General features: G+C 47.0%; 1 protein-coding gene across 7 annotated transcripts; it reads left to right on the forward strand.

Annotated features, from left to right (window-relative positions):
- Positions 1-1,354: 1,354 nt before the first annotated feature.
- LOC120898698 (ATP-dependent Clp protease ATP-binding subunit clpX-like, mitochondrial) lies at positions 1,355-25,059 on the forward strand. Of its 7 annotated transcripts, none has more exons than XM_040304884.1 (7): positions 1,355-1,441; positions 7,688-8,046; positions 21,482-22,610; positions 22,720-22,996; positions 23,089-23,238; positions 23,315-23,536; positions 23,624-25,059. In XM_040304884.1, the coding sequence occupies exons 2-7, from the start codon at positions 7,974-7,976 to the stop codon at positions 23,840-23,842; spliced, it is 2,070 nt and encodes a 689-aa protein (XP_040160818.1). In that variant the 5' UTR covers positions 1,355-1,441; positions 7,688-7,973; the 3' UTR covers positions 23,843-25,059. The 7 variants fall into 7 exon arrangements, with proteins under 7 accessions (XP_040160818.1, XP_040160813.1, XP_040160817.1 ...); XM_040304879.1 differs by lacking the exon at positions 1,355-1,441 and adding an exon at positions 1,448-1,697; XM_040304883.1 differs by lacking the exon at positions 1,355-1,441 and adding an exon at positions 1,448-1,612.
- The last annotated feature ends 570 nt before the right edge of the window (positions 25,060-25,629 follow it).

Genomic DNA, 25,629 nt, shown 5'->3' on the forward strand with positions numbered 1-25,629 from the left:
CAGTTGCGAAGGTGCCACTCGCAACCGAACGAGCGAGCGGGACCCCTAACGGCCCACTCCATTCCAGCCGATGGAGACAGTGCGATAAAATATAGCAAATCGGCGCTCGTGAAGCGGAATCAATTCGGAGCGAGGCATCGGGCATTTTGGAGGCGTGAGCAGCATAACGGAGCTTGCTGGCCGACGAATATAATTAGATGGAACCGTATGATGATGGTGGGGTGGGCAGGGAGTTGGTAGGAAGGCCAAAATTCGTCACCAAACGAAGAGGACGCTTGGCAGTTTGTTCGACCGTGCCATATCGTACTTGTGGCGTCCGCTATTTCATGCTGTTCCTCGAAACTTTGAGCTTGTCCTGAACTTGACGAATTACCAATGACTTTCCTGTACAATTTAATATATTAATCGATTGTTATGCACTCTTGCCATTTTTCCATTTGAACATGGTCTCTTTGTTTATTTTACATAAAATTATATGTGAGTGAAAAATTTTCAGTTCACGTTCTATCTAGAAATTAATTCGCTGGATTGGCTAGAGTCAATATAAATGTACCTCCTATAATGTTCTATAATTAGTATAATAAGAACTGACCTTACAAGACGCGCATACAGTGAGAACGACCCTATAACTGCGATGGCCCGTACGATTAATCAACGTTACATGTTGATTGACTTTTGAGACCCGTTTTTCACATAATTTTTTAAGCATCTTTAAGACCTTTAAAATTAAGAGATTTTAGGTCTTTAAACAGCTAAATACAAGTCATTATATGCCATCTTTTGAATTTCGCTAGCTTGCATTAATTCCTGGAAAATATCTGAATCCGTGAAAATTCTTAACTTATTCAAACGAATCAAAACGTCCGTTATACCTTGTATGGAAAGTTGCGTTCAAGCAGTTTCAATCGATTTTAGAACACAAGATTGCTTGCAAGCGCAATGCATTGTGGTTGGTCTGTACGACAGGCGAAAACTAATGTAAAAATGAATGTAATAAAATAAAATTGAGTTTACTAGTATTTCATGATTTGTACATGGTAGTACAAATTACTTTGAGCTGTGAATTGGACATTTTTATGCAGAATATTACGCCAATGTTTATTATATAACATAATTATTAATTGAGGGAAAAACTTTCTTTTGGATGGAGTCATCATGTTTCTACCCGTAAATAATTTCCACATTTTTTTAATATTTTCGGAATAATGAAAGTTCTTTCCGGGGCTACACATACAAATTTATTTCCAATAATACCCCCTAGCGATGGGCTGGGCTGGGAACGATAGCTGGTCGGAACATACCGGCCCGTTGCCGCATCCGGAGCGGATCGGTTCCGGATCCGCTGTCAGCTTGACGTTCGGTTTGTTGTTGGTTTTTTTTTCTTCCCGCAAGAATTAAGAACAAGAGGCACGGACCGAAGAAGGAACAAATTACGCACACGGTAATAATATCGCAGAGCGGAAAGTGAGCGGTAGTAGGAAGACGAAAGTCAAATCGCGCCCGTGCTGTTCCGTGCATTGCCCGTCCGTGCGATTATTGCCCTTCAGTTTTGTGCTGCTTTTGCTCTTCCCCACCTGGATCGTCCAGCAGTTCAGCAGTTGGCCGTGCGTGAGTGTGTATGCCGCATAGTAGTTTCAGCGAAAACAGTAAAATATTCGGCCTATCAGCGGTGACGGTAGCGGACCCACAGTGTTGAAGTGTGTATTAAAAGTGCGAGAAAAAAGCACATTTGCTCTGTGTCTTTCGTGTGGCTTTTACGATTGTCGAAGCTCTTCCCTCGGTCGTACCAGTAGGCGGCGTAAGCAGAGCGACCCAGTGATAAGAACTGCTTGGAACTGCGCCAATGTGTGATCTCGATAGCGCTGCTGCCCGAGCGTAGCGAACATTGCAAACATTTATGCAACAAACACACTCCCGAAACCGTGTGCGAAAATCGACCAGCGAATGGGAGCAAGGCAAACGGAGCGCAATGTACCAGCGGAATAGGTGCAACGTTCCGTTGGCTGGCTCAAGAACCAGTTCTCGGTTTTGCCCGTCGATATATGTTTTAATGCGTCGCAGTTTCTGTTCTGTGCATTTGCTCGCTCCCGCTGACAACCGATCGCTTTTTCTTTCTCTTTGTAGCCCGTATCATCCCTCTTGCGAATGGCGTGACTGTATTTATTTTGCTTTGCGATGCGATTGCTTTTTTTTCTAAAACCGTCTGACGTTTTGAACTCCGTCGCCCGTCACCCCCGTCCCCCCGCGGTCGGACGTTCCGGGTTTTGAGTGGGCACAGGTTGAGTGAAAATGATTTCATAACAAGTGGTGAAATTGCGCGCTCTGCGTCCTGTGTTGTTTCGCGGAGTAGTGTAAAGTTCTGGCAGCTGTGACTGCTACACTGCTTGCGGATTTAGGAACGGAAGCTGCCTCAAATTCTACCCAGTGGACAGAGAACACATATTTTTGCACCAGCTAAGCGCACTGAGACGGAATTTAGAATGGTAAACACCGTGCTGCTGTTTCGTAATGTTTAGGGGCAGTGCTCTTTGTGCGCTGTGCTGCGAGACAAGGGCCAAAACAAAAACTCACTCTACCACTACTATTATTACTACTACTACTACTACTACTGCCGCCATATGGTTACCCCAAAGAGGGAACATTAATAGCGCGCGCGGACATGAAAAAACGAAATATCATGCCTTGAAGGGAATTGCGCATGTCGCTCACAGAAATGTAAACAAACAGCTGAAGTGGACGTGTGGGGCCCTGAGTGTATCGACCACAGAACGCGCTACGATAAACAGCCAAACCGTTTGGGACGTATGCAAATCTGGCTCGATAACAAAAGCCACTCTCCGGTGTGTATGTGCCCGCCCAGCATAAGGCAGGCAGCTTCGCAGGGCAATGTGTGGTGACCACATACCATTATCGTAAGCTAATTGAGCGATCTGCTTCGGTTAATGTGAAACATCCGCCTTGAGCGTCAGCATGAGCATCTCACCCCCTCCCTCCCCTCCCATTCCAGCTGGAGGAAATCCTGTTCTCTGCGGACCTCGGTTCTCGGATGCTTCGTCCGTCCCCGTTTCAGAAATGCCGTCATTGGGGGGTTTATAAATAAGCAAACCGATCTAGAGAACGAGCGATCCTTCACCCGCCGTCGCGCCCTTGTTTGGGTGGTAATGATCGGTTTGTTGAACACCTTCAACGGGTCATATAAGTGGCACGTTCGATTTGTGGGCTCGCTTCACGCTGGCTTACCTTAGAACGAAAGTGGGCACGGAACCGGTTCAGGCTCGTGCGCCCCACCGGGCGGGCGAATTATTTGCAACAGCACCCACACCGAGACACGCCGCACTGATGGGGTCGTCTGTCCAGCTAGAGCTTTGGATCGAACATTACAGGGTTTTCAATGATATTATTGACGTGTTCAGCGAGTTGTTGATTCGTTCGGGCATATAATTGACACTTTCAGCGAGATATTGAATTGTTCGGAAGCAGGCGTTGACAAGTTCGGCGATACTGTAGAGCTGTCACTTTCGTACCCCTTGGAGTGCAGCTTGGATCATTCTCATCAGAAGGTAAACAAACGGTTTTTGTAAAAATATGTTTGTTTTAACTAATTCATGAATTAAACAGCTTGGGGAATGATTATTAGCTACTTTTAGGACTTTTCAGAATGAAAAATTGAACCCTGCGGCACAGTGTGTAAACAAAACAAATGACAACACTACAGAATTGCTGAACTTGTCAACGCCTGCTTACGAACAATTCAATATCTCGCTGAAAGTGTCAATTATATGCCCGAACGAATCAACAACTCGCTGAACATGTCAATAATATCATTGAAAACCCTGTATTATAAAAAAAACTGAATCATCTTAAGTTTGGTAGGATTTTCAAAAGATTCAAGGTTATCCTGTCGCGGTAGAAGATTCATTCGATTAGGTGTGCCATCGTTTGAAGAGGTGTGTGTGTGTGGGTTTTTTTTTCGTTCGTACACATCTTGTTGTACGTCTTGATGGTCATTTTAACACAAAGAACCGTGAAGTGGTACAGCTGACTTGGCTTTTTTTTCGGAATAATTAACATTCGCTGGCAGCGAAGAAATATTTGTCTAATAGTAGACTCATTTCCGCCCTGTGCTATCGGATAGGCGGACGAAAAATCAGCTGATTTATTTTTTGTAGGGTAATTAATGGTTTCCTATTATACTAAGGGCGCAGCAAATTTAACTTTTTTAGGCGAAAACCACCTCAATCGTATCAAAGCTGTCGAGCATACAGGAGGAAGTAGATAATTTGCTTTTAAGTAAGTAAGATTGAAACCCTTTACAGGCATTCCCCGATATACAGGGTTTTCAATGATATTATTGACATGTTCAGCGAGTTGTTGATTCGTTCGGGCATATAATTGACACTTTCAGCGAGATATAGAATTGTTCGTAAGCAGGCGTTGACAAGTTCAGCAATTCTGTAGTGTTGTCATTTGTTTTGTTTACACACTGTGCCGCAGGGTTCAATTTTTCATTCATAAAAGCCCTAAAAGTAGCTAATAATCATTCCCCAAGCTGTTTAATTCATGAATTAGTTAAAACAAACATATTTTTACGAAAACCGTTTGTTTACCTTCTGATGAGAATGATCCAAGCTGCAGTCCAAGGGGTACGAAAGTGACAGCTCTATAGTATCGCCGAACTTGTCAACGCCTGCTTCCGAACAATTCAATATCTCGCTGAAAGTGTCAATTATATGCCCGAACGAATCAACAACTCGCTGAACACGTCAATAATATCATTGAAAACCCTGTATTGCCATGCTCGATACACGTGATATTCTGAATTTGACAGTTCTTTGGGCAAATTGCACTAATTTGACCCAGCAATTATAAAATGCAAAATACAGGGTTTTCCAGTGGCTCTCATAGTTGGGGGAAACTATTGATTCAATCTAACAGGAAGCACCCTTTTTAAACAGGCGTCTTGAAAAATCATATTTGATTTGTCCAACAAGGGTTCTATAGAGTCCAATTCCCATTACATTAAGTTCATTTCCAATAAGGAAGAGTCTAGCAAGCTTCCCAAAATTATGAGAACCCCTGGAAAATCCTATACAGGGTTTCGAATCATATAATGGACTAATTGATCCACTCGGTGGAATGTTTCAAATGGTTAGGGGATGTATGCAACGTTGCTATGGAGGTTTGCAAGCATATAGGGGAATCTGTCAAACACTTAGGAGAAGTGTGCAACACAGCTATGGAGTTTTGCATCCAGCTATGGAGCGCTCGGTTGTAGCGCTGTAGAAATTAATCCTAATTTTTTTTAAAAGCACCGCGTGATGATTTAAATGTTTGAGGTGATTAAACACTAAAATTTGCTATAATTACACTGAAAACCTCAAACTTCGAGATACGCGATGGCCTCCGGTCTTCATTAATACGGTATATTGTGGAATGCTTGCATTGGTCTAATTTGGTTTATCCTAACTAAAGGTAAATTATGGTTCCAAAAAGTGTAGAAATGGACGGCTCAGAAATGCTACCTGCAATCCATTAAAATCGATTGTAGTGTGTCGTTCATGACATTTTGTTTCTGTTAATACTACATGAATCCTCAATGCCACATATCATCTACCTATGTTCGGTGTGCTGGCTCATGAAAAACCATTCCTATCAGGTTCTCTTTCTCAAGGTGGACGAGAACATTTCGCACTGATTAAAATCGCCAACACCGTCACCACCACCACCACTACCACCAAGGTCACACTGATCATAATGTTCTTCCTATCCGAACCAATCTGGCTCTGGGGATAAATCACTCTTCCGTTTTTGTGGGAAATTATGCAAATCAGTCCTACTGTCCTACAGTCCCCGGACGAATTGATGTGCTATATTCGGCAATTTGTTTTAACCGGTGCACCTTGAAGCGGAGAACAACAGTTCCTCCGGTGTTAGTATCGGAAAGCCCGACTGGCCCGGTCCGAGAATGATGCCGGTAGGTGGGTTTGTTGTTGTTGTTTGCTTTGTTTCGTTCCTTCTTTTGCATAGATCGCGTTTCTTTCTTTCCCTATGCGATCGGCGCCAACTCACTGCTTCATGCCGTGCACACGGTGCTGTGCGTGGTGTGGTTGGGTCGTTGGGCGAGCACAGTAGGCCCGCACATTTGCCGGCCCGCGGTTGCTATACCACCAAGGCTGATGATGATATGCTTTGGAGGAGGGGTTCGCTGCTTCGCACGCCGACTCGCTGCTCTGCACGTCGTCGTCGTCGTCGTCGTACGCGCACACGCGCTTGAGTTGGGTTCGTTTTGATCGCCGCGTGGCTCAAACGCGATCTTGCCGTTGCCGGTGTAGGACGTGTTCGGTTCGTTCAGTGTTCGCTTGGGTGTGCTGTACACGTGATCTTGTTTTGTTGGTAGTGCTTTTTTTTGTTTATTTCAATTGTTGTGAAAATAGGACTGTACTTAAGTACAAGGTAAAGTGTACTCATCATAGATTGCAGTCGGTGACTACCGTAATAATTGTGCATCAAATACTACCTTCAGAACAATGCAATGTTTATTGGCATTGTTAATGCAATGAGCGATTCCCTTAAAAGTGTAGCAGTGCGTTAGGATATACACAGCTGATGATCGATCATCTCAATGTGATCTTGTTTCGATTGATGTTAGTAATCAAGAGAGAGAGAGAAAAAAAGACATAAACACACTTTCTGCCCTTACTGAGTGAGACAAACAACACTAAACCGTACATTAGAGTGATCTCGGTGAACAAAGAAGCTTCGTCTCTGTGCAAACCTGAGACCTAAAATGATTCAAAACCGTGTTCGCGCACAGGAAAAGAAGTAACACCAGTACGCACGCTTGAAGGCGCAAAGAAGAGTGGCTTTCCCTTTCCGCTACAGACAGTCAGGCTATTGTTCTTCCAGCCGTTCGCGTCGATAGACGATGTAGAAGGTGTTGATGAAGATGCTGATGATGATGATGCAATCAGTGGGCCTGTTGTTCAGGAAAATCGAGTGCGGCTACAGCAGCGGGTTCGATCATGCTTCCGTGTACCCGATCATACTTTTTATGCTCAATATACGCTTCCGAATCATACCAAGCTGCCTGGAAGATAGTGAAAGTGGTACGATCTTCTCCGTGTTTGGGGGGTTTTCCCCCCTCATTTTTCTAATCTGATCTTTGTCCGGAGGGAAACATGCAATGTACGCCTTGTTGCGACGGTGGGTGGATTTTGAACTGTGGGGATTTAATCTATTTTCGCTCTTTCCGTTAGATATTGTGTCCATTCCTTTTACGGTGCTTTTCCGCGTTTCTCTATTCCTGGCTTGGCGCTTGGCGCGTTTTAAATGCATTCTCTTTTTTAGCTTTCCCGGTTTTGGGGCGGGTTGTACGAAACCGAAAGGAGATGTTGAATATGGGTTATAAGGTTTTGTGTGTGTGTGTGGTGTGTTTTTTTTCTCTCGCCCTGTGGACTGTTCATGGACCAGTACAGTATATGAAAACCGGACAGTGAAGCCATCTATTTCATCACATTGTGTGCAGTTCGTGAATTCATCGTTGGCGGGGGCAAATGTTACTAAAAGTACCTTCATACAGACACACGCCCTAAACTCTCCAGTAGCAAAATACCGTGGCAATATCATCCTGTCTTATCTCTCCCTTTTTGTTGTTTTTTTCCTCTCCAACGAAAAATTTACACCAAAGTGGTAAACTCGGCTTAAAAAGAGTGGTTCTTTCGAACGAAATTAACTGTGAAAACTCGTGGCAGCGTGTAGCGGAAGAGAAGCAGTTGACCGTGGCCCAGTAGTGCGTGAGATAGTTGATTAAATTAAAACGTCAGTCAGGCGGACGGCCGGTGGGCAGCAGCAGGCAAAAGGAAATCGGATTACAGCCGTTTACGAAACCGGAACCGATCGAGCGCGTCAGTGTTGTCGGATCGTGCAAAGCTCTAAGGCCCTTTGTCTCGTGTTACGCCGTGTGGTTTGCCGAGATGCGTAGCGTACGGAGCAGCTTCACCATCGGGCGGTTGGCGATCTATCCCAAGAACTCAAACATTCGCACTGGTAAGTACTGCTGAACCGTAATTTAATAACGTACGCATTTTGCGTGCCCAGATCCAGATTATTTCTTTTAGGTTTCCTTTTGATGCTGCACCCCACTGCCTACCCAATCGATCGGATTCTTGTTTTAAAAACCTCGCCGGCGGTGTGCGGTTGTGAACTGTACCTTTTGCAACCTTGGGCATTCCGTCACAACCGGCAGGCCAGGCACGTTTCGAAAGGACGAACGGCCCTGCCAGCCGACATTGTGGGCCGAATCCGTTGGCATACACTTGCCAGCTATTCCCTGCGTTCGCCGCTTTTCGATCGATTCTGTTGGAAAACAATCGAAGCGGGAACGGACGCGCAGGGCAGAGAGATGCAGGTTTTATGCACTGGTTGGCGAAACAAACAACACGCCGTGCCAAACCACCAACCAAGCACACTATCAATGGCACAGGCACCGTGCAGTTGCACGTGAATGGACCAAACCACCTTCACTCCCAAAACCCCCACCCCAAAGCGCGTGCATTCTCGGCGCACTGGTGAGCGGCGCGTTTTGCGACTCGCACGCCGGCTGCGCACCATAAATATACAATCCCGCGATCAGATCAGGGCGAGAAATTTTTGGCAAAACCAGATTTCACCTGAACCATAATGCGCCTTCCAGAATCCTCTCGTCCTTCGAGCAACGACCAATTCTCGGCCCGGATTCTGTCTATAGGTAGAGATTGCTGGCTACGGAAAGGTAAACCGGTGCGGGCAGTGCGTTGTTTTTGCTGCTTCTCTGGTGGTTGTGGTGGTCGCAGAGAAAGGATAAAGGTGAGAAGAACCATTCAAAAAATGCCATCAAAACACACACTGTTTGTTGCTGTTGCTGTTTGGCAACCTGTGCATTGATCACTGCTGCTGCTGCTGCTGCCTTTGGCTGTCCCATTGAGGACATGGTTAACGAATCAATTATTTTATTTTATGCTGTTTACTTTACCACTGCCCGGGTGGTGCATATTATTCAACAACTGGGTGCTAATTACTTCTGGCGTTGCTTCGCTTTGGATTATAGTAATTATCAGTTGGTTGACGAAAAACATATCGAGGAATATTTTAAAAAATGAATGCAATATGTTTATGCTCCAGTATCCTTGAACCACATGTGCTGCTCCACCTGAATGGGGTGGTTGTTTGTGCATAATAATGCGGGAAAGGATTTTTTTTGGCGGAGAATGCCATGAAACAGCAATAAAAGCACGCGCAAAAGCATTTAAAGGATTTTTTCCCAACATCTTATATTTTTTAAAGATCCACAACTGTATCTGCAGGTGTTTTTTGGTATTATTGACTGCACGGCTCGGGAAAAGAAACCGCAGCATTGTAGGGCCCAGCCAACATTAACCACATAGGCAATTGCTGAGCCAAAGATAGACGGGGAAGGGTAGTAGGAGATCGGATGGAGATCGTGCGGATGGTGGCGCGATCGATAGCTGTCTCCTCGGATGTGGAAAGTGGAAGGTCGAGGCCTCCACCGCGGTACGCGTGCGATCGTATCAACCGGAGGGAGGACCGGTGGCAGAAAATAAAAACATACGCCAGCAAAACACAAGCACAACATGATAGCACAGAATAGCATATGGTAGATAGGTCCGTCTCTAGATAGTGAGAAAAAGAGCGCCATAAAACGGTACATAATAGGCTTAGCCGGAGTGGCACATGCAGCAGCAGCAGCAGTAGTTAGTAGCGTCTTTTCTCCACCCAGCAACTGTCGCGGTGTCGTTGTGTAATCGAGCAAAAAAAACAAAGACGTGATCGCACAAAACGGGTGTGATAAACAAAAAAAAACAGGCAATCGAAACAAATGCAAACACTACAAACAAAGCTCTGGGCGAGCTCAGATGGGATAGGAGATGATTAAAACTCTGCGGCGACCTTCCTGCCACCGGTGGACGGCACACGGGGAACGGCCACGGCGGTATGCAATTAAAAGTTGACCCTTTTCTCCTGACCTAGGCGTTCGTCGGTTGAGCGCCAGGCCAGGCCAGGCAGGCTCCTAAGGCAGGTCCGCTCGCACGTATCGCGAATGTGAACTTGACAGCGGACAGAGCAGTGGCAATAGTAAATGGATGGCTGTGTGGCAATGACGAGCAGCGCTGAGCTTTGTGTGAAGCATTAGAGAAGCAAGACGCGTCCTTCGAGGCCAGATTGTGCGGCTTAGTACAGGTGTTTTGGATGGTGGGGATTTTTTATTTATTCGTAATTTCAATTACGTTTTAGTTTGGCTTTGAGAAACTGTTTAGCAATCGTAACGTTCTTTATCTGCCGAGTACAAACGGTTTGCGTCACAACGAGAAAACAAAACACTCGCTGAAGGCCCGCTAGTACTCGCGATAAAAAGGTGTGTATCACCCCATCACCTTCTTATCTCATCGAAAGCGATAAGACCGCCCCGCTCCATCGAACGATTCCCCAGTGCCAATCGGGCGTATGGATTGTTGTGTTGTGTTTTTGGGAGGGTTTTTTTGGGGTTGTTGTTGTCATTATTCTGCCTTTGTTGTTGAGGTGTTTATTACACTGAGGGGAGGCTAGTGAGTGCGGTGTCCTTATGTGACGTACAATTGGCATGGAAAATGTTACCAAATCTGTCACTGTTCGGCGCGTCCATACATCAACCGAAATGCGTATTTATCTGATGAAGCTTTCGGGCGTAATGGCATTAATTGTGAATAGAATCGCCTCAATGAATCAACGCGGGCGCGCACGCGCGTACACTCCATGAAAGGGCACTTGAAGCAATCAAGCGGGTAAGATACGCATGCATAATGGGGCATCTTTTGTAAAAATGCACGGGCGAGGAAGACGTCTCAAAACTGGCGGGCGATGCATAAACGAGTTTCTGCGGCCTGCGTGTCTGCCTTGCCAGGAAGGAGGAATATATAGGTAAGGGCGCTGGGCGCCGCCCCGTACTCCAGGGTGCTGCGACCCAGTTTCGGGACGCGCCGTGCGTCCGTGACACGATTTAATGAACCGACGACGCTGTGAGAAATCCGGCCGGCAGAGAGTGTAGTGCGGTGTACGTAAGCGCACAGCATCATCGACCACGCTTGGACGGGAGAGATGGCCCGCATCCCGCCGTGCCCAAGGACCCTAGCTGCAAGGGCGGGTTGCAATGCAAAAGGACGCGTGTTGCAATGTGCTTGCATCGTGTTAATGGTGGTTTGGGTGGGTTGTTGTTTTTGCTTGAGCAATTGCAAGTCACTCAAATGCATAATGCCCCGTCCCGTGCTCCTGGACGAGGCGCGTCCTGTTCCTGCTGCCTGTCGGTTTGTCGGTCTGGGTTGGTCGGCACGCAACAGCACTAACGATGTGCCATTTGTGTGTTGATCTGTTCAACAAGCGTTCATGTGCCTCATTGCCACGACGGCATCTTCCCGCTTTTGAAGGACCGTTTCGACGGGGAGCATGGGAGGGGTGTGTGGTCCGGCTGAACCGGTTCATACTATGCACGTATTGTGATTTCATATAAAGTGTGTAACGGGATGATTTATATCCCGCGCAAGTACTGTGCATAAGTTTGTAAATGCAGTGTTAATCGGGAAGACGAAGAACACTGAGAAAGTCCCTGCAATTTTTGGGTTAAATGATGGGCGGATGAAGAAAAATGACACAGAAATACAAAAAATGAAGAATATTTTCGAATAATTCCTTGCAATATCCTAAAATCTGTAAGAATTGTGTGAGTCCATTGAAACAACAATGAGACCCTTTTCGTTTTAAGTTCGTAGGCTGAAATTTCAGCCTGTCAGCTGTTTGCATTGTATAGCAGTTTTCGAGCAGCTATCTAAGGCTGGTATAATATACAGGTGGGCTTATCCCAAGGTATATGAATTTAAAAGGCTGATTTTTATCGCTTCTGCTTCTGAATGATGATTTTAAGAGTTTTTTGTGTATTCGTCAAGCCTCCAGAAAGCTTATTTGAACAAAAGTTTTCACCAATCCTGTCAAAAAGTGATGTTCAAATTTGGTTATAAAAACATGCTATGAGACCTGGACTACATACACTTTGATTCTGGATTCCATCACCAGATCTCTTTAATGCACCTTGGGATAAATGTAAACACCATCTTGTTTTGCCATTTTTCGAGCAGATACTCGAATCTAATTCTTGCTTTGAGGCTAGAATAATCTAGACTGAAAATTGCATCCTAGTTTTGTGCGTGTTTTGCGAGTTTTAACAGTTGGAGGCAGAAATCATGTAAACACTCCATACATGATTTCTGCCTCCAACTGTCAAACTCCATACAAAAAAATTGACTAGAATCGTGAAGGGCCCCATTGAAAACATTTTGCTAAAAGAAGGATCTTTCGTTGATACAGAACCACCCATGTTGTGCGTGTCTGAATCATCTTCTTCTTCTATTTGGCGTCCTACGCGGACATGCCGGCCTATACAGGCCTTCGAGTCTTAATTCATTACCACACAGCCGGATAGTCCATCCTGGCTACGGGGGGACGGTCCATTCTAGGCTTGAACCCATGACGGACATGTTCTTAAGTCGTACGAGTTGACGACTGTGCCACGGGACCACCCCTGTATAGGCCGGGACCGGGACCGCGTGTCTGAATCAATCAAACATAAATATGAAATTTTCACCAACCAAAACCAAAACACTTGTCGTCAAATTGCTTCCCCACGGGATCATGCATGTAGCAGCAGCTCAAACATGAGACAGCTCATCTGTTTGCTGGAAAAAAACCTCGAGATTACTGACCAATTGCCAACTTTTACGTCAACGATCGCAGCGTAACAACTCCGGTGGTGGTACACACGGTGGTTCGGTCTGGTGGTTTTATTGATTTTTGCTCCTAGCTTCCATCGTTTGGGCCGCCGCCGCCGCCGCGCAAAGAAGACCTCCTCTGTCTCAAGGTCAAGGTTGGCCTGTTGGACGCACTGAGCTGGGACGGTGGCTGGAGTCTACATGATGGTCCACCTTTCAAAGCTCATGCCTTGTCGCACGACAGCAGATTGATCGTCGCCGCTCAAATCAAGTGTTAGTGTTTGTTGCGATTTATCGGAAGGAATACATTATCGTGTGTTGTTGTTCCGCTCGATCGCTTCGAACCGTTTGCCGGCAATGCTCTGGCGCCAAACCGGTGTCCCTCGCTCTCTCTCTCTTCCCATCCAAACATTGGGTTGGAAATAAAAAAGAAAAACCAGTATCCACCTGTAGATTAGACGACCGGTTTGAAGACGTTGAGTTTGGGTGACAGTATTTTTCTTCCTCTTCTTCTCCAATCTGCGTCAAAGGGCTCAGCAATCGATGGGTCCGATGCAAATATTTTGCATTTAAAGTCGTATTTTGGAGTGGTAGAACTGTCATTTGTAAGCAACTTTTTCCAATTTTTTGCCTACATTGCCACTCGGCGGAACCCCTTTGGATGCACATCCAAAACGGCCAGGAATAGCACATCAGCTGATATTTCAACTTGCTCCGCGCGTCACTATGAATTAGAGCTCACCGAACTGATGCTAAACGCCACGAACACAGCCCACACGGGGGTAGGAACGTGTTGCTGTGTTTATTTTTCCTTTCCATTCTTCGTTTTGTTTGTTGTTGCAAAACGTTGTTTACCAGTTTTTAGTTCTCTGTCGTCGCCGTCGTCGTACGTCATCGACTTGGGGCGCGCGAGGATCACCGTGTCGTCGCATGAACCACCACCACGGCCGGGGCCTGTTTGCGGATCGTCGTAATTGTTTATCACTTGCCTTCGTTCTTTATCAAGCTCAATCATCGCGGTCAGCGTCTAACGGCGAGCAGCCAGTCTGATCGAAGGTGGCTCACCATGTGTTTGTGAGCGGACTTGTATGTATGTGTGTGAGTAACGCGAAGAAGGAGGCGCGTATGAATTCATACATCGGTTTTTTTTGCAAGCATTTGACAATCTACAATCAACGGGCACACACAACAGTGTAGGGTGGATAAATATGTTGCTTTGAAGGTCATTTTCATTTAGGCAAAGAGGAGGGGGGGGGGATCGTTCAATAGTTCGTTCAATACAGGAAGTGCGAGATGAGTAAGTGCACAGTAATGTTCTTTTCAGCCTCCTCAAGCTGGTTTTTTTTTGCTCAATCTTGAATGTTTTTGTCCCCTTTGTTTGCATGATGTTTGTGTGTGTATGTGTGTGTGTGTGTGCGTGTGTACCAGTTCAGTTTCGCAAGATCACATTTTATCGTTAATTGCTGCGAGTTTTCGCATCTTTGACTGGGTTGAACGATCATAAGGCGTGTGTGTTCGGCGTGTATGTGCCAGGAGATGCTACTGTTTACATACATTATTGATGATAATAAAACAATTCGACATAACGTTTAAAAATCAGCTGATCGATCGCTGATCGTCTCCACTGGACTTTTTAAATTGTACTACTCGTGTTGAAGCTTGATCTGTAAAAATAAAGCCTGGCCATGGGAAACGCAACCTTAAAAGTGTTGATCAAATGTCAGTTGGACATGAAGTTTGCCATGTTATAACCAGTGTTGGGTAAATCTGAATCAGATTCATGAATCTGAATGAATTTTTCAATGGTTCAATGAATCTGAACCTCGGTTGCAAAGATTCATGAATCTCCAAAAAATCATTCAAAAATAAATGAATCTTCAAAGATTAATGTATCCCGCTAGACTCATGAATCTCGAAGGATTCGTGAATTTTAAAAGAATCTTATATTTCGAAAGATTAACGAATCTCCAGGGATTCATGAATCTCAAGGGATTACCACATCTCCTAAGATTCATAGAGCTTGAGCTTATCATTATTCTTCTTCTTGGCGTATGCCAGCCTATACAGGCGTTCGAGACTTCTTGGCAAGTAGCAAGCAGCCGGATAGTTTGTTTTGCTACGGGGAGACGGTCCATGCGAGCCTTGAACCTAAGACGGGCATGTTGTTAGGTGGGATCGTGCCAATATTGTGAAAATCATACATTTCTAAAGATTCATGAATCCCTGGAAATATATGAATTTTAATGAATTTAATGAATTTCTTTGAATAATTGGAGATTTATGAGTCTTTCGAGATTCATGAATCCTTGGAGATTGAAATATCTTTCGGGATTCTTAATATAATCCTTGAAGAGTCGATTCGAGATTCGAATCACTCTTCACTGAAGATTCATATGAATGAATCTCAGCGAAAGATTCTTGAAACGCAACACTAGTTTTAACCCGTACGATCACGATGTGCTTTTTACCCTCACGACAACACCTACACCCCGTGGGGGGTGACCTTCGACATCGATTGCAGTTCAGCAAAACCACCCCCAACAGAAACGCGTTCACCGCACGTACACGCAGGCATGACGCGTAGCAGTGTGCAGTATAGTTTTAGTTGCGAATCACGCGATCGTGTGTGTCACGATCGTGTAATAATGGCGGTACAGAAACGCGCACGTTTTCCAATCGCGCCATGATTACTTGCTTGCGACATTTCGCTTTCCTTCCCTTGCGCCGCTTTGTTTCAGCGCGTTCGATTTTATTTGCTGACCCGCCCGCCCATTCGCACACGCTCACATTCGCTCCGATTACACTCTCTAGAGTTACTTCCAAGATCATCGCCACTCCGCGCACAACACCGCTTGGTTTGTTTTGATCGGTCCACCAGCAGCGTCCACCGTTGGGTAGCTCCAACGCGTTCCCCGCCAATGCCGAGGTCAGCAGAGACGACGGACCACCATCACCACCACCGTCCGCCGATCCGCCGGCTGCAATACAGGCGTAATTCGCCAATAATGCGGCGCACGTATGCACACACTCTTTCGGCAGCAGCGCACCACCACCGCATGGCGAAATGCACCGTGTGTGCACCGCCCTCAAACGCACGAACATGAAACAAAAGGGGCCACTCTTGCGCACACCCGCCGGCTGTGTTTGCGTGCGGAGAGATATGGCAATGGTCGGTTTGTTGTAACTTTCGCACTTTCTTGCAAACTAATGTTTTGATGCACTGGCTGTTAATGCTTTTTTGGTAGTGTAGCTTTTTTTTTGTAAACGAAGTCGTGTGGAATGGCTCGGCGGCCTGTGAGCGTTAGTGATTCCTTATTTTGCACGAGAACGGCCGCAGCAGCAGCCCGCTACGGAATAGATGGCTTGTCATACCGGTCATAATCGGTGGCAATAAAACACGCACAAGCCAGCTGAAACTCTGGCTCGGTGTTGAACTGTAGCACGAGTCATTAAACTGCGGAACAACAATGCAATGGTCGGCGGGTAGCAGACACCAGGCTCTGGTGCAAGACGCTAACACTGCAACTGCTTCACGCCAACATTGTTGTTGCCATTCTTTGGTGGGAAGGGAGGGAAAAAAGAATTATATAGACTGACGATCGATGCAGACTTTTGCGGTCGAAAAAACCAGTCCCGTATGGTTTGATCGATCGGCATTGGGAAAGGGGTGGGGTAAAGTATAGAATATTAAAAGGGAACGCCGAAAGGGCCGTGCGCGCTGATCGGTGCGCTGATCGTGCCAATATAAAATGCAATAAAATGAAATAAAAACACTCACCGGTGTTGTGAGCGACTCGTATTGATATGTATGCTGGTTCAATTTGGGAGTGCAGAAGTGGGACAGCGTGTTGCAACAAGCCTCCCACCGCCACCCTCTAGCGCGGGACCGCAGTCCGAGGTGTATGATCGGCATAACCCGGGTCTTGCCTTGATTGCCAAATAATTCCACCGCACCGCACGGCAGAGTTAATATTACAAAAGTAATTCCGCCAGCTTGCGTTCGTTTACGCATTCCAGCCACGAAACTCAGCGTTCGATCGAACACGAAACGGTTCGATCGAACGGTGTCGTCGGGTCATAACAACAGTCCTGCGGGAGGAGCGAGGGATGAGAGGGGGAACTGATACTTCAAGGATTTACATTGCCTTCATTGTATTGTGGTACCGGCTTGGTAGTATTTATTGAAGTTGCACTGCATGAATCTTATAAGTGATGTTTTAAGATTTGTTTATAAAAAAGCTTGGACTAAAGAAATCATAATGAAGTATGAATGAAGTATGTGTGAAATGTTGTAGTTTTGAGTTTCAGCGTTGGCGTTCGTTTTTATTTTTGCGTGCCGGTTTTTATTTTCTGGTGACCCAAAATAAAAACTCCAAAAAAGGGTACCACTCTCGCTCTCCGCCATACAAAAGGCTCTGAATCACACTCACTTGGGCGAGCGAGGGATCATGCATATGTTACCGATTTTTTGACCGACACTTGAGACACAAGGGTCTAAGCATTCGAAACAAACCGCAAACCATCCACACCGCCGAAAGCTTACAGAAGGAGAAGCTGGTAAGCCGATTTGAATTAGTCTATTGCATTGTCCGGTGACGAATGACGCCACATTCGTACGATCGGTCAAGCTGACGAAAGAGGAGCCTCGAGGTGTGTGAAGTGTTCTCGAGTTGTCGCCTCTCGAATGATGGAAAGCAACTGTGGGTATACGGTCCTCCCGAAATCCAATAATCCCATTGTTATTTGTTATAGTGATGGGCTAAGTTGCCAAAAATCCGGAGTATCTCCGATCCGACTCCGATAATTTCGGAGTCGACTACGAAAGGTAATTTCGCATAGTATTACCCGGAGTCGTCCGGAGTCGTCCGGAGTCGTCCGGAGTCGTCCGGAGTCGTCCGGAGTCGTCCGGAGTCCTCCGGAGTCGTCCGGAGTCGTGCGGAGTCGTCCGGAGTCGTTGGTAGTCGGAGTAGTTGGTAGTCGGAGTAGTTGGTAGTCGGAGTCGTCGGAATCGGCGGAGTCGTTCGGAGTCGTCGGAGTCGTTCGGCTGGAGTCGGTCGGAGTCGGCCTTCGACACAAAGGCATGCATACAAAGTGCACGCGCAAAGTGAACGTCAAACAAACACAACGAAATGAAATACCTCATCACAAGCACATTGCAACAAACGGCCTCTGTTGACTCCGACCGACTCCGATTCCTGTCGACCTCGACAGACTTAAGATGACTCCGACTCCGTTAGACTCCAAACAACACCGGGCGACTTCGGACGACTCCGGACGACTCCGACCCACTAGTTCTGCGCGATTCTGAACGACTTCGAATCAGAACGACTCCGGACGACTCTGAACGACTCCCAACGACTCCGGAAGACTATAGACGACTCCGGACAACTTTGGACGACTTTGCACGACTTTGGATGACTTTGGACGACTCCGAACGACTCCTGTCGAATCTGGACCCGGACGACTCGGGGCGATTCCGACTCCGCGCAGAACTAGTGGTTCGGATTTTGCCGGAGTCGGAATCGGAATAACAATAGCCGGAGTCAGATCGGAGTCGTGGATGCGCTCCAAAGAGCACATCACTAGTATGTCATGCTCGGCTCAGTGCGGCGGCATCTATTTGTCAGTAGTAGCAGGAGGAGGGTCACACGTCATGCACCTGAGGGACGGTGGCTCGATGGCCTTACGGTGGCGGTTTGAAAAATTAAAAAAACTTAAACCCAGACAACGCCCCATCCAGAAACTAGGTGACTACCCCGCACACGTGCGCTCCTTGCAACTGATGCAGCCGATCATTAGCGCCACCACTCCGACGGCCGGCAGCGCGTGGTCTGAAGCGCTCATTAGAGCGTGGCAAAGAAAAAGGGGGTGCTTCGTGGCGAGAGGGGCAGCACAGGACAAATCAGCGCTCCAAACCTCCATAGATGGGAAGTTAACGAATTTTTCGACATTGGTGTGGTATCATTAATCACACGAGCAAGGGACGAAACGACACAAAGCGCGTCAAGTAAACAAAGTCTCCTTTCTGTGACGTGACGATGCCGACGGTTGGGCTCTGGTGTGTGGCTTTGGCTTCTAAGCTTTATGGTGCAAGGTGTGTGCACTAAAAATGTTCGAGAGATAATTGAAATGGCAAAGTGAACCGTAAAAAAGTATCTCTCTTTTGGCCGACCCTCTTTGTTATAAACATCACCAACATGCCTGTTGGATGCCTTCGGATGCTCCATATCAAATCTATGGCACTCCTTCAAATATGATTTCAATGATCAATCTAATGCTTCTACCTCTAAAGTTTTCGCTCTGCCGTGAAAGCTCTTGTCGAGGGATTTTAAGGTACGGTCCAAAACTTCAATAATGCCATCGCAATCCCAGACAATGGCAAACTCTGTCCGGTTGGGGAGGGAAGATTGAGCAATGCTGCTAAGCGGGGGTAAGCGCAACATTAAATTAATCTACTTCACCGCTGTCATCGAAAAAAAAAAAAAGGTTTGAAACGATTCTCTCTGCAAGGGTAGGAAACTGGGTCAGGAATAAAAGGAATGGTGACGGTGAACCCCTTTTGGACCATAATTTCTAACAATCTATGGATGGTGTTGTTGGCCTCATTTGCCATTCAAGCAGCACCCCCCTTTTCCTTTTCGGTCGCTCTAAAGACCCAAATTTTGAGTTCATGACACCTCGTCGTCGTCGTCGTCGTCGTTGCTCGTAACCTTGACGGGTGGGTGCTGAAAAGATGCGGTTAAAAGAATTATCTCACGTCGTGTGTTCGGTTAAAAGTCGTGGGAATGTTGCCCATCTCGTCCTGCCCGAGCGCTTCATTCACTCTCTTCTACGCCGGTGCAAAAAATGTCATTTATGTTGTACACTCGGGCCACCCAGGCCCGCCCCCGGTTTGTTTACCATTTCACGTGTCGCCCTCTGCAAACAGCCATTGTGTGGATGAACCGCGCGCGATCATAACCATTTCACGCACAGTTAAGCATTGCACGCAACAGCATCTCGGAGTGGTGAAGTTTGTTTTATGAGGAAGAGCGCTTTGCTTCAATGTTACCCGTTCCGATGCTTAACGGAGTGAGTGCGTGCGTGTGTTTATATGGCACTGGCACTGTTTATTAGCACTCTGGGCTGGCATCCTCCGCTTCTCGGAAGGGTTTTCTGACTGGAGGCTGGCCAGCAAATTTGCGCCATTTGCTTACGAGCGGGCGCAACACTACGACGATGCACGTTGGGCGGCTGCGCATTATTTACCAGTTGTTGTTTTCTCGCGGCACTTACTCATTAAGCGGGAGACGCGCGTAGTCCGGGCGGGGAGGGGAGCGGCTAATGTTTGGATAGTTACGGTGTTTTATGATCTAATGGTTCCTACAATTACGTTGAACCTGCGTTTGTACTATTGTAAGCCGCGGGTATGATGATGATGACGATCATCATCATCAATCAAGAAAGTACAAACATTGACGAGGGCGCACAGTATCCGAGCCGGAGGGAAAACACTCGCGAGCTCAAGCTGACTCAGGCGCACAGATGGCAAAAGACGGCGGGGCGCACACGAGCCGCCCTCCCGCTGATGGAAAGGTGTCGCCCGCGAGACGAACGCGTCTGGATTAGCAGCAATGGAAGAGGAGATAGAGAAAGAGAGAGAGGGAGAGAGGAGGCAGCAGCAGTCTGACTTTGCATAGCGCCAATCCTAATTGGGATTTGCATCGTATGTGGGCGCGCGCAGACCCGTAATCTTGCTGCTCGATCGTCCGATTGCCATCGCGGGAGATTAGGAAAAAAGGAAAGGGTTTTTTAGTGTGTGCGTGTGTGTAGTCGTCGTCGTTTTGCTAGGAGAAATGTATGATCATGCTTTAATTTGGCAGATCTCTCTTACACACACACGTCACATCTGCCTGTGGCTCACTTGGGGTCATGGCAAATTGCTTTTTTTTGCGCGTCTCTCTTGGTGGCTTAAAATTGAAAGTTGAGGCAGGGTTTTTTTCTTCGGAAGCTGCCGCCCCTCCACCTAGCTGCGACTTATTACATCAGTGTACGTCGGGAAAAATTGTCGAGTTTGGATGATGCTGACTGCTCTGGTGGCAATTATTCCACAACTACGCTCTGTGTACCGTGTCCCCTTTCTCCTACTGCTCATTGCAGCAAATGTCTGGTGTCCCGGTCATGTGCGCTAATGATTGTTGCATTCCAGGTCAAAGTGTCAAACAATACGCGAGAGCGCTTGTTTCGTCGCTCCGTTTGTGGTTCGTCGTAGCGCGTAAGCCGATGAAAAGTGTAAAAATAATGCAAGGATCATCATGTACCGCACGACTCGTTGCACCCGCAGTGGACGGTGAAAGGGTTTTTGCCATTGATGTCGGTAACGCTGTCGCCTGACGATTAGTATTATGTCACTTTGGCCTGTTCGTTGATCGTTTGAAGACGGCGTTTTGGTATTAGAGAGAGAGAGAAAGTGGAAGAAGGAGAGCATATTCAGGCAGCAAATAATGATGCGCTCGAAGTACATTACTTCGCAGTCCCGTTGAAGTTTGTGAAGTTATTGACCTAAGACGACCTTGTTTGTTCATCGTCTCAGATGGAGGATTTCGTAAAACTATTACTTGCTTCGTGTCTCATTTACCAAACGTCTCTCTCGTATGAACATACTTTACCGACATTAATGAACATTCTTTTTTTTCGATTCCTTCTTCCAGGTTCGATCTGTTTGGTATCGTCCAACGCCTCCAGCAGCGGCTACCAGTTTTACCTGCACCATCCACAATGTAGCCTAACGACGCTTGCGGCCAGCAATCCCGCCGTCACAGCGAGCGACCCATCCCGGAGGACGATCGGTAGCCACAGCGTGAAAGCGTGCCCTTCCTCCCCCGTGCTGCTCAGTACCGGGCCAACGGTCACACAGCGTAACGGGCGCCGCTCGTTTCATCTTTCCGCGGTCTGTGATAAATCATCATCGAAGGATGGTAGCAGCGGAAGCAACAACAATAACCCGCCCGGTGGACCGGGTGGCAATGGTAACGGCAGCAGCAGCACCACTACCGCTAGCGGATCCGGTGGCTCGGTGGGAGCGGGAGGAAAGGACGGTGGCAATGGCAAGGAGCCGCCGAACAAGAAGAACACACTGTCCTGCCCGAAGTGTGGCGATCCGTGCACGCACGTGGAAACGTTTGTCAGCTCGACACGGTTCGTGAAGTGCGAAAAGTGTCACCATTTCTTCGTCGTGCTGTCCGAGGTGGACTCGAAAAAGACGATCAAAGATACGGAGACGAAGGGGGCGCGAAAGCCGCCGCCACCGCCGAAGAAGATCATGGAGTATCTCGACCGGCACGTCGTCGGCCAGGAGCTGGCGAAAAAGGTGCTCTCGGTGGCGGTGTACAATCACTACAAGCGCATCTATCACAATCTGCCGCCGCCGGCCTCGTCCGCCTCGAGCGCCCAGCAGCAGCAGCAGCAGCTGGATTCGATGTCGCGCAGCGGCGATCTGCTGCACATTTCCGGCATCGGGCACACGATGATGAGCTCGGCCCCGTCCGAGGTGCCGCGGCCGCCGATCGGGGCGGGTGGCGGCCACGGTGCGGGCTCGAGCGCGCACCAGCCCGGCTCGGAGCTGCTGGACAAGAAGACGCACGAGCTGAAGCTGGAGAAGAGCAACATTCTTATGCTGGGACCGACCGGGTCGGGCAAAACGCTGCTGGCGCAAACGATCGCCAAGTGCCTGGACGTGCCCTTTGCCATCTGTGATTGTACGACGCTAACGCAGGCCGGTTACGTCGGCGAGGATATCGAAAGTGTGATTGCGAAGCTGCTGCAGGACGCTAACTACAGGTAGAGTATGGTGTGCTGTTTGCCGTGTGGCTCATTATGCGCAACCGGGACCCGTCTCTAATTGTGTGCCTGTGTGTTTATACCACTTTCTCTCTCTCTTTGGTTTCAGTGTCGAGCGGGCGCAGACGGGCATCGTGTTTCTGGACGAGGTGGACAAGATCGGGGCCGTGCCCGGGATCCATCAGCTGCGCGATGTCGGCGGCGAAGGCGTGCAGCAGGGCATGCTGAAGATGCTCGAGGGTACGATCGTGAACGTGCCGGAGCGCAACTCGCCGCGAAAGCTGCGCGGCGAAACGGTGCAGGTCGACACGACTAATATTCTGTTCGTGGCGTCCGGTGCGTACACCGGTTTAGATCGGCTGATTGCGCGGCGTTTGAATGAAAAGGTAGGCGCGCGCGTTGCAGAGGAGGGAGGTGGTTCGTCCCATCGAGCCATCATGGATACGGTTTATAATACTTCCTTGCACTTGCGTTTCAGTACTTGGGCTTCGGCATGCCGGCCAGCTCGTCGGAAGGACGCCGGGCAGCGCAAGCGTCCGCCTCGCCGATGGATAATGATCAAGTGGAGCGGGACGCCAATCTGAAGAAAGTACAAGCGAAAGATCTCGTCGAGTTCGGTATGATTCCTGTAAGTGGTTGCACTCATTTCGGTGATTAGGTTTCAAAGGGAACAATCAGTAATATTCATCTCCCTTGCTTTGCAGGAATTCGTTGGTCGCTTCCCAGTTCTGGTGCCGTTCCACAGTCTCGACGTGGACATGCTCGTACGCATTCTTACCGAGCCACGAAATGCTCTCGTGCCACAGTACAAGGCCCTGCTCGGTATGGATCAGGTTGAGCTCTCGTTCACCGATGAAGCTCTGAAGCAGATCGCGCAGCTGGCGATGGAACGGCAAACCGGTGCACGTGGTCTACGCGCAATTATGGTACGGCAACTCACAGTGAAATGCATCTCATTGTGTTTTCGCCTCCACTTCCGGCACATATTAATCTTTACCGTCCGCTCATTACAGGAAACGCTGCTACTAGAGCCAATGTTTGAGGTACCCGGATCGGACGTTAAGGGCGTACGCATTACTGAGGAAAGTGTACGCGGTGCCGAACCGGTGTACGTACGCCGGGGAGAGTCCAGCACATCGAGCAAGGACTCTACCGGGTCCGGTGAGGCAGGACACTCCGGCAGTAATTCATCGGAAGAAGAGGAAGCGACAAAGGTGCGCGTGAAGCAGTAAAAACAGGTATGGGCAAGCAGGCAGGCAGGCAATGGGAAGTGGGGTGCGGGCGCGTGCAAAATTCTGACAGACATCGTAACAACAACAACAACAAAAATAACATACATTTTGCCCACAATCGATGGATAAACGAAGCAAATGTATTTGTACATACGATTTTTCTTTCTCCTACGAAAGCGTTCCTAACTGTTTTGTTTGTTATTCTGCGTTCCATCGTGGTTTGTGGTTCGTTTGAAAGCCATTTTTGGGTTTTTTTTTCTTTTGCTTTCCTTTTCAGTTTGACTCGACTTGTGTGCGAGAGTACTATACTAACTTATTGTTGTGCTGTTGAATTGGAGATTAAAACAAGTGTTCTTTTAATCTATGTGTAATCATGACGATTTGTTTCTGCGTCACCCTGTTGCTCGCAAGTATTCCTACGGCTTTTGGTACCATTTATTTTAAAATGGCTTTTAACTTTCCCTTAAATTGTAGAGTCATATGATCGCGTGATCGTTTCATTAAACAATCAAAGTGAAACCTCTCTCCCGCGACGACGAATTACCTGCCACGGAAACATTAAAATCAATCCATTAGCACAGAGAGCAGAATATACACAAAAACATAAGTCTAAACAAAACACAACAACTGTTACATTGCTTTGACGCATTGGAAATTATCCGCATTTTTTGTTTGTTTGCGAGCGGTTTAATTATCCTAAAGGTACGCAAAACAAAAACTACAAAATAGACATGAAACTGTTAACGAATCTTGAAAATTATATGAACGGAACAGTCACTCTCGATAGTGTAAAGATGAAGCACGGGAAATCGCCCAATCCTGTTTAGGAAAAAAAACAAAAACAAAAAGCAGATAACCCCCCTAACCTGCTGTTTGATGCAGGCTGGGACAAAGGCTACCCCATTTACGCAACGTAAAGTCTTTAATTATATCTTTCAGCGTGCGAGAGAGCGTGAATGAAAGTGTACGTGTAATTAGTATCGTGTAGAAGTGTATCGGTTTTTTAGAGTAGGATTTTTCAAAATTCCTAATTTTGTTTATTATTTCCCTCCTCCGACACCCCCCCCCCCCCCTACCCTTACACTCGTTCCTCAATAATGTTGTGCGTCGGTTAGGGACGATTGTACTATGCAAGTTGATTAGGTGGTAAGTGAATTTAAGCGTAATAAAACACAGATGCCCGCGAAACAGAACGTTTTCGCGTTAAAAAAGTGAAACTAATGGCACGATGGCGAAAGTATGTGATGAAAGAAATTAGTTTACGCGGGGGGATTTCTATCTCGTTAGTCTAATGATAAAAAAAATCTGCAACGAAAGTAAAATCGTGATTAAAAGTTGAATGCCGCTACGAGACGAGAAGTAGGTTAGGTTAATCGGTTAATAGTGCGTGACGAAGGCGAAGTGGGGTACGCGTTGAAACGGTATGATGCAGATCCAGTCATATGGTAATTACCCGACGAAATGCATCGTTTTTGCTAAAAATGTAATCAAATAGAACGAGTGATGTAAAATCGATCGAAGGTTCTCATTAACAAAGATGAGAATGGTGCTTTTGATTGTTACGTATGCAAGTCGAGCATTGTTTTCTTTCCTGTTGATAAGCGTTATAAAATTAGTTGTCTTTTCTCTTCTAAGTTGTTTTACGATGTAAAAAATAAATTTGTCTCTAAATTTGCAAAGACATCCCACAAAAGGTTGCCTGTTCGCAGCTTTGCATTCCTTTTGAAATATTTCACTGATGGTTATGAAATATTTCATTTCAAATGTAGAGCAACGGAAAAACTTGT

Source organism: Anopheles arabiensis, chromosome 2, assembly GCF_016920715.1.
Source record: "Anopheles arabiensis isolate DONGOLA chromosome 2, AaraD3, whole genome shotgun sequence".
Lineage (NCBI taxonomy): Eukaryota > Metazoa > Arthropoda > Insecta > Diptera > Culicidae > Anopheles > Anopheles arabiensis.